The 9,555-nt window shown below is 45.6% G+C and overlaps 1 protein-coding gene across 1 annotated transcript; it reads right to left on the reverse strand.

Annotated features, from left to right (window-relative positions):
- Positions 1–1,595: 1,595 nt before the first annotated feature.
- Positions 1,596–6,305, reverse strand: LOC116948756 (trypsin-like). The gene is made up of 4 exons (XM_076071750.1): positions 5,836–6,305; positions 4,881–5,179; positions 2,493–2,797; positions 1,596–1,830 (listed from the first exon to the last, which is right to left on the reverse strand). Exons 1-4 carry the CDS (start codon positions 5,979–5,981, stop codon positions 1,681–1,683), a joined length of 900 nt encoding a protein of 299 aa, XP_075927865.1. The 5' UTR covers positions 5,982–6,305; the 3' UTR covers positions 1,596–1,680.
- Between the last annotated feature and the right edge of the window lie 3,250 nt (positions 6,306–9,555).

The following is a 9,555-nucleotide window of genomic DNA, read 5'->3' on the forward strand; positions in this document are numbered from 1 at the left end:
AAATATTTTCCCAAAGTCAACGTGGTCTTCTTCTCCCCCAAATGCATCAACTTGTCATGCGTATCACTAATGAGTTTCCCACAAAACAAAATCGGAACAACAATGCAAAACTTCTGTGCTTCAACATCCCAGCGAACGAGGAGACCATCGATAAGTTTTAGAAAGGGGCGATCTTCCGATTCCCTTGAGCGAGTGGCACGCAGCCTCATCCTGGTCAGGGAGGAGTCATCCACCTGCAATCGTTTCCACTGACCCAACGTCAACCCCAGCAAACCCGATTCCACCGCAGGAATCGCTTCTGGCCTAATTGAATCCGCTGCAGCGACCATTGACGGAACGTCCTGGAGCGGCGGACCGCAGCGCAGCGAGCCCTCTACACACGGACTCGAGTCAGTCGGTCGCGGCAATCTCGATAACGCATCAGCGTTAACATGACGCGTCCCCTTCCTATGCTGGATCGTGAAAGAGTACTCCTGGAGGGTCTCGAGCCAACGTGCCATCTGCCATGACGGCTGGTCAACTAGCAACGAGTACGGTAGTGCCGCGTGGTCAGTGCGAATCAAAAACTCTCTGCCGTACAAATACGGTCGGTACAGTCGAACAAAGCGCACGATTGCCAGCAACTCCCTGCGTGTTACACAATACTTCTGTTCGGCCGGAGACAACACCCGGCTGCCATATGCCACAACTTTTTCAACACCGTCAACCATTTGCGACAACACCGCACCTATGCTCGTATCACTGGCATCTGTGTCAAGAATAAAGGTTTTCGTAAAATCCGGGTATCCAAGCGGCGGTGCGTCCGCCAACGCGACCCGCAGCGCTTCAAACGATCGTTGTTCCACAGCTCCCCACTGAAATTTCACACCCTTGCCGGTGAGCGTGTGCAACGGCTTCGCAATCGTAGCAAAATCCTTAACGAATCGCCGGTAATATGACGCGAAGCCCACGAAGCTACGCACCTCCCCTACTGTTTTCGGTACCGGTCACGTTCGCACGCAACTCGTCTTCAACCACCTGCCTTTTTCCAGACACCTCGACACCTCCTCGGGCCCAGCAACAGCACCAAACAATCACAGCCCTTCTGGCTTAATTGGCCCGACCGTTACCTCATCACACCCGCCTCTTCACCTGGCTGTCCTAACACGACCCCACTGTTTCCGCCGTCTCCTCAGGCTGACCCAAGATAAACCCCACACTGTCCATGTGATTAATGCAATCGCGCAGTTTCGCCAGCACACCTTCCTACTCCACTACATATGTATTGATTCAACTCAAGAACTTTCTTGCCAAAACGATTAGAATTGCAAGAAAAAAACCGCTTATGCAAATGAATTCAATTGACCACTTTGACCAATTTTAACTGACAATTCCTCCTTTGAAGTGTATACTTTTTTTTAAAGGGTTGCAGGTGGGAGGAAGAGTGGTCTTCATTTGGGGGCCACCTTACCAAAGCGGTTAAACACTGCTGAGCTGTAGGCTTGTTACTGAACAGTAAAATCCACTGTTGTGCCGTACTATGCTATGCTTCTATATCTGTGCTTCACACTGTCACCTTTACGAAGAAAATGAGACAACAAAAAAATTGTGGCATCAACATTTGAAAGGTTTTATTTGTTTCATGGCATTACAACAATCACGGTGCTTGTTGCTCGGCAAGGTGGCTTCCGAGTGAGTCGCTCAGTTGGCGGCCATGGTGCTGGCGATCCAGGAGTTGTAGTTGCACACCTTGGTGTACACGCCGGGGTAGTTGGGCAGGGCACAGCCGCGACCCCACGACACGATGCCCTGCAGCTGGCCATTGCACACGACGGGGCCGCCGGAGTCATTCTGCGGTGGCGGCATCAGGGGTTAGAGGGTCAGGGATTAGCAGCTGGCTCCTGCATCTAATGTCGTGGTTCCCAGCTTTTCTGGACGCACAGACGACTGCCTTAGACCGCGAGTTTGTGGCATTTACCAACAGTATTTGTCCGTGAAACGAAGTGATAAATATTGAGTTAGATGAAAGAGATGTAACCAAAATGTCGATTAGAGAGTAATTTACTTTTTTGTGTTCATAAGGTGTACGAGGATCGGAATTCAAGATGCTTTTTCATGAATATGGGACCCTGGTGCTGCTTGGGGCTCTGAGCGTTTGCTGTGTTTGCTTATGCCTGGCACTACCACTAACGAGTGAGGCACTGCTGTTAGTCCATGGGCCCAGACCAGATATTCCACTTGTTAAAACCACCTGTGGAGGCAAAACTTTCGTGGTTACAATCAGTGGGTTGTGACATAATCTACTCTTAATAGCTATATAAACACATCGGTAAGATTTTGATCTTGCTACATTGGTACAAATATCTACGTTGGGCCTTGGACTACGACAGTAGTATTACTTTGTCTGTATCGGTATGCTTGGTGGAGGTGGCACTGGTTTGTAGCAAGAGGGCAGCTCGACGCTCATACTCCCGTTCAGACTTATTGACTCAAGTCGCTTCAGGGGACCTCACCTTGCAGGCATCCTTGCCACCCTCCAGGTATCCCAGGCAGATCATGTTGTTGGTGATGTCACCGGGGTAGGAGTTCCTGCAGGAGGTGTCACTCAGCACGGGCGCCTGGACGCACATGAGGACAGCGGGTTTGCCTGTATGGAGACACGCAGGTGGCAGTGGTGAGGCATTGCTCACTGGGGAAAGATTTGGGGTAACGTGAGGAAATAGAAACTCATGAGCAGAGGCTGCGGCAGAAGAGAGTTGAGTGGACTCAGCGTGAAGGTCCCAGTGATGCCGAGACAATGCAATGGGTTGGTAGCTTGTGCCCATTTATAAACCTGGAGAAAAGTAAGCAGAGGAAGACAGCGGAAGAGAGGGCGAGATGAAGCAGGCCCCACGAGGGATTGCTTTGGCCGCATTCGGCCCGCAGACTACAGATTACCCACCGCTCTATTACATTTTTCTCTGATGTGTTTTTGGGTTGTACTGCGTGTTGTTGGACATGATGTCTGACGTTTCGCTGCACGTGCTGGGAGCTCTCAAAAAGTGGAGCGAAACGTCGTTCGGCTCTTGAATCGGGTGCAACCGCAACAAACAAAAAATAAAAAGATGAACAAGAAAACATCTTCAAATGACTATGCGCAAACAGAAAAATCCAGGAAAAAACTGCAAAGTCTTCCAGAAAAAAAGCACCGTACACCAGCGTTTTGCAAAAATCCCAGTGGGATGCAAGTCAAACAACAACAACAACAACCACAAGACAACCTAGATTAAAGCCATCATTTTAACTCCGTACTACAACAAACAAACATGGCCAAACCAAAAAACTTTTTGAAATCACCAAAATAAAGCCATAGAAATGTAACAGTGATCATAGGAAATGTGACCGAAATTTCACAATTAACGAAATAAACAACATGTACCACCAAACCGTGTAGCCATAGCTGGCTGCATGACAGCAGGAGCATCAGTCGGAGTATCAAAAATTTTCAAATGCACCTTTAAAGATCAGCACACTAAATCAAAACACAAGATCTTACGTTGCAGCGATCATCCGGAACGAAAACATTTGATTTTAGGCCACTGAATAGCAGTGGCAGCTAGGGGTGTACAACTCCTCTAGAGTAGTTTTGAGTGAAGATCTCATAGGAAGCGATTCAAGTTGCAGTTTATTGGCAATTGCATTCCAGACCCCAGGGGCCTCAATGGCAAAGGCCCTTCCTCCAGTTTTTGTACGGCAATAAGGAATGTAAAGCTGGTATATGAGCGACGACCTTAGGTCACATTTGTTCTTTGAAACAAGGTGGAGATCCAGTAGGTAGTCGGCGGATTTTTTTGTAAGTACATCGTGAAGAAATAAGATCTGGTGCACGAGCCGTCGAACATGAAGAGATGTTACGTTTGACCCAATGTCGAGATCACAGTGGTGAGTCCTGTATGGGCAGTTCAATGCAAATCTAAGGCCGAGTGATACATTGAGTCAAGCTTTTTCAGTACAGTGCTTGGGGTTGATTTGTATACGATGTCACAGTAATCAAGTAGAGGCAGTATGGTAGCTTTTATCAATTCCAAACGGAACATAGGGGGGAAGCAGTGCTTGTGTCGATACAGAAAACCAATTTTTATTTTGGTCTTTTTACCAATATAATCAATGTGATCATCAAATTTCAGTTTTGAATCCAGGATGACCCCAAGATACTTATAGATCTTGACTTGCTCTATTTGATAATTATTTAAGGAATGTAATGGGGGAAAAATAATTTCCTGCTTTACTCCTAATGAGAAGAATAGCACCTTGGTTTTGGAGGTATTCAGGACAAGTTTAAGAACAACTAGCTGATGTTGTAGTTGAAATCACCCTGGAGCTTAGCAATCACGTCATCCAGAGAGCGGCCAGCAGTTGTCAGTATTCTGTCATCTGCAAAAATATTTTCCCTGGAATGATCCAGGTCAGTGCCCAACTCATTGACATAAAGAGAGAACAAGAGGGGGCCGAGGATGGAACCCTGTGGAACCCCTTTTGTTATCTTAACACTGTTTTACCTCCAAACCATCTGTGAATACAGTTTGGGTGCGAGAAACGAGGTAATTTTTAAACCATTCTACTACGTGTTTGGAAAAACTGAGGCAACTTAGTTTACTAAGCAGGGTGTTGTGATCGACTGTATCAAAGGCTATGGACAAGTCAAGAAAAAGACTGGCGCAGTACTTCTTATTATCAAGGCTATTGTAAATGTGATTCAGAGAGTCTAATGCAGCACGTCATGATGAACACGACGTGGTACAGCCCGAACACATCCGAGAGCTATACAGAGTGACCACGAAACCGACATTGTAAAATCTTTAAAAACTCTTGCTTAAATGGATTTTCCAGGGTATACGGACGTCTAAGCGCCGTGTCCTCACCAAGGCTGGTCTTGGTCTGGCCCCAGCCGGAGATGGTGCACATGACTCCGGTGCCGATACAGGAGGAGGGCAGCGGGATGGCCTGCGCGTACTGGTTGAGGGTGGCGGGCGAGGACAGCTTGATGAGCATGATGTCGTTGTCGAAGGTGCTTGAGTTGAACTGGGGGTGGCGGATCCCCTTGGAGGCCCGGATCCTCTGCTCGGTGCCCTCAGACTCGAAGATGTTGTGCTCGCCGATGCGCACAGAGATGAGGGACGGGCTGGGGGTGGAAGAAGTGTATGATTGTAGTGATGATGATTTTTATTCATAAGGGATCGCTTAAATTTAGGTTCTATGTTTTTTTGGGGGTTTTATTTTGATACAGGTAAAACCCATTGGGCCATGAATGCTACTCGTTTATGGGGATTGGTCACACAATACAAACCTGGCTACAGCAATAACAATAAAACACGAACAAAACAATCTAAACAAATCTGTACATGGTCAACTAGCACTGTATTTCTATGCCATCACATCTACACTCCCCACCGTAACCAACCCAAATTGACAAGTGTGGTTGATTGACAAGTGCTGTGACTATTTGATATAATTGCCTAAACAAAACGAACTGCTGGGGCACATCGCCTTGTTGTGGAAAGAGGATGTCGCATACCTGTGCAATCTGCACATAGCCCTGTCTCGTTTGTTCGCAGAATTCTCATTCAAAATAATATGATCGGCTTCTTCATATTACCAGCTGTGACACTGCTGCCCCATCGGTGAAGCTCAAGTAAATATTATTTGTGGCTAGGTTTTAGTTCAACAACATGAGCTTTAAGATTTTTTCAGATAAGGTCGTGATCACCAGGTTGGAGGTGTACACTGCATTTTACACAAGTCGATGTCACTTCACTGAGACCACCAGACACGCAGCACGCAACGAGATTCGCTCATGTCCACGTGCAGCACACTCACGTCTTGTAGCAGTGAGCGGCAGACACGACCCACTCGCTGGAGATCAGGGAGCCTCCGCAGAAGTGGTATCCGATGTTGATGGACACCTGCCACGGCTGCGAGTGGGCAGCGCACTCGTAGCCACCCACGATGTGGTCCTCATACATGTATGGGGCCGCCGCTGTCAGCGAAGCAGAGTGTGAATTAGTATCCTGGCCACGGTCAATTACTCAGACCCAACATTCATCGTGAGAATAATCGTCAACAGGATCATGACCATCGACATCGTGTATAAGGCCAAGTGGAGAATCCAAGGGAAGTAATGGAGGCAATGCTACACCCCTCCCACCCCTTGAGTCGCAAAGTGATATGGTTATTGATATTTACCAGAAAAAAACGTATTGATAATGTAAGCCCCTTTTTAAATGTATGGACATTTCATGAACACCCCTTTTGGGAATATTATAAATCCGCCTCTGCTGTCTCCATGATGATCATCATCACCAATCTTACCAGCAACACAATTACAAAGACCAATTCCAGCAAAAACAGTCACTTCGCTATGGTTACTAGAAATGTTGCATCACTTGCTCAATCGTCGTTCTTGTCTGATGGACATGATGGGCCCCACAGAAGGAATTTTGAATTTGCACCAATCCATATTCTTAGCTCTTCCGGTAAAGTCACGTTGAAGGGAAACAATAAAATATATAAAACAATAAAAATTCTCACGACGTTTCGACCATAACACAAATGGTCGTCATCAGGTGTGTCGGTTTGCATAAATGTATTTATTTTTAAACGCCGTATTTATTTATTTAAGAAAAACCGTCAGCACCATGCGCAGCGATTTGGCAGTTTATTTAGAAGGACTATTCCATCTATGTTCTGAAAAGAGGAGGGGGGAGACGAAAAATTAATGTATGCTGTCTGAAAGCCACTCTAAGCGTGAACAATCAATTAAGACCTGAAATGGTTTATCAAATCTTTCCAACGATTGCTAAGCCAGAATCCATCTTCTCGGTTGAAATTGTCTCTGTGTTTGGATATGTGGATAGCCTCATGAACGAATCTCTCATTGTAGCCAGATGGCTTCAAAGAACCTCTGTCTTGGAAAAATCAATGTCATGTGGGCCTACTGAATTATAACAATGATCTGCCATAAATAAATAAATACACCGATTAAAAATAAAGAAATTTATGCAAACCGACACACCTGATGACGACCGTTTGTGTTATGGTCGAAACGTCGTGAGAATTTTTATTGTTTTATATATTTTATTATTTTATTGTTTCCCCTCAACGTGACTTTACCGAAAGAGTTAAGAATATGAATTACTGCAGTCACGAAAGCTTTAGATCAAAATTTGCACCAATCCCTTGGGAACAAAAACGGACTTTAGCCCCATCTTGCACTTGGGCATAATTCAGTTTAAGTTAAAGACCAACTTTCTGGCACAGCCAAATAAGCAGCACACCTTCCTCTCCTCTGTTAGTTTGGTGATGCGCATCACCATAGGAGGCACAAAGTGTTTCATATTGAGCTAACCTAGCGGAGGCCTACGCAAAATTAAAATTCCAAATTGACCACTAATGATATCCTTCAATGCCCTGCTTAAGCCAATACTCTTAAACTGCCGGATGTCTAAAGGCAAAGATTAGCACGGTTGGATACATACGGTGCGAAATAAGTTCAGCATACGTAAAAAGATAATCTCTGCTGGACATGGGTCCCAGTTCGACCCAAAATCAGTCACTACACAACCAGTTAGCAGTGGAAGTTACACAAAGTCTCACCAGCGGTGCCCACGAGCAGAGCGAAGATGAGTCCGTACATTGTGCAGTGAAGATCCTGAACAACGATGCTGAACCACTGCTGAGGGTCCACTTTTATACCCGTTGAGAGCCCTCTTATCTCCTGGCCTTATTCACATTTCTACGTTACCCAATGCCTTATGTCTGTCTCATTAAACTCGTCGATATTTTCCCACCTGAGACAAAAAATTGCGAGTCAGCGATTCCACACGTTAATATTGGTTCTATTTATTAATTGTTTTCACGGACGTTGCTTATATTGTTCTGTTTATGATCTTATACTTGGTAGAGATGATGCCATTTGCGTGTGGGTAACGTGGCAGCTGTGCTCAAGAGTATTTCTGCAGTTTGCGGACCCATTCTACAAATAGTGGAACGATCCCGATCTCTGTGGAAAAGTTCCGGAATTGAGAGCTTTCCCCTGTGTCTAGCCTCTGTTAGTAGAATTTAGCTAAAATTATTGGCTATAAAATTAACACTTATGTAAGCATACATGAGTATATATATTATCCTCTAGAGGGGATATTTAGTGGTCGTTTAAGTGGAGTCTGCCAGCGGTGCTGTAATAAATCCATTGCAAGAATTCACCTTTGCCCTTTATACTTATGCCAAGGACATTACTGCATTTCTATATTAACGTATACCATGAAGTAAAAGTCAAATGTGTCATCGCCAAAGTTATATTGTATTAAGCAGATCCCTAGTTATTTTTAATTGAATAATCAGATACATGAATACTGATCCATACATTTAGAGATTTGGCCACGTGCCAGATTCTTTGTCAAAATTCGCGTTACTAAGCCCCCACCACTCGACAAAATTAAAACTTTTAAAAAGACACCATTCGTACATGCCAAGGTGTTGATCACATTCAAACCAATAAAGCGCAAGGGTAGTTTAAGGCTTTTCACGACATCATTTAAAGTTCCAGACTCGGGCTTCATCAGGTTGGGAAGTTTAAAATCCAGTGAGGCTGCATCAGTACGCGCCGTGACATCACCAGCTGCGAAAGCACGCGTCATATTCCCATATCTTTTCAACGAGAACAATGTATGTCTTATTTCAAACAACTTCAAATTCATTCATTTCAACATCACATATATATCACTGTATCAGCTACGAAAAGCTACAATTTAAGTTGACACTGTTTTGCAACACGTCTTTCCATTGTTTCTGTTCACACCTTGCATGTGCCATGGATTCCATTGTTAACAGGTAAAGGGTGTCTCAATTAACGCTCGCCCAGTTACACAAAGTAGCTTTTCATTTGTTTCCTACGGTATCCTGTTATCGGCAGCTGAGCTGTACGTCCACGACATACATCACTTCTCATGAACTAGAAGCATCATGAGTATAAGTTGTGGTAATGATGGAGACCCAGTCTTCACTGGAGACAACACGATTATTTATAACAATAACAGTATAGGGTCCCTAACACAAAGGGGTAAGGGCTCCTTCCACCCGATACCTGGGGAGGTACAGCCTCCGCGCTATCGTGCTCTCTATCACTGGGACCACACTATATCTCAGTCCTCCGGCTAGTTGCCCTAGGGGAGGCTAGCCTGACCCGACCCAGCTAAGGTCCTCGGGTCCCTGCCACTGGTCCGCTCTGTCCCGGCCCTCAGAAGGACATTGTGTCCGAAGTTTCTCAGGGTCCGACCACTGTCCCACTCAGTCCCAGCCCTTAAAAGGACAGTGGGTCCGGGGGTTCCCAGGGTCCTTTTTTAAGCTGGCTCTTTGGGTCTTTAGATTGATGACGATTGGCAAACCCGTTCAGAGGTAATGCTTATACACGTTGGCCATGGTCCCTCCGCCCCTGGCCACGCCTACTCTCTAGAACCTTCTTGAGGTACCTGGACTATTGCATAATCTCTCAGCCCCCACTGGGTGCTTGGGGTGTGTACCTCTGGTTCCCAAATGCCCTCT

This window comes from Petromyzon marinus, chromosome 35 (genome assembly GCF_048934315.1).
Source record: "Petromyzon marinus isolate PM22_M1 ecotype Great Lakes invasive population chromosome 35, UKy_Petmar_22M1.pri1.0, whole genome shotgun sequence".
Lineage (NCBI taxonomy): Eukaryota > Metazoa > Chordata > Hyperoartia > Petromyzontiformes > Petromyzontidae > Petromyzon > Petromyzon marinus.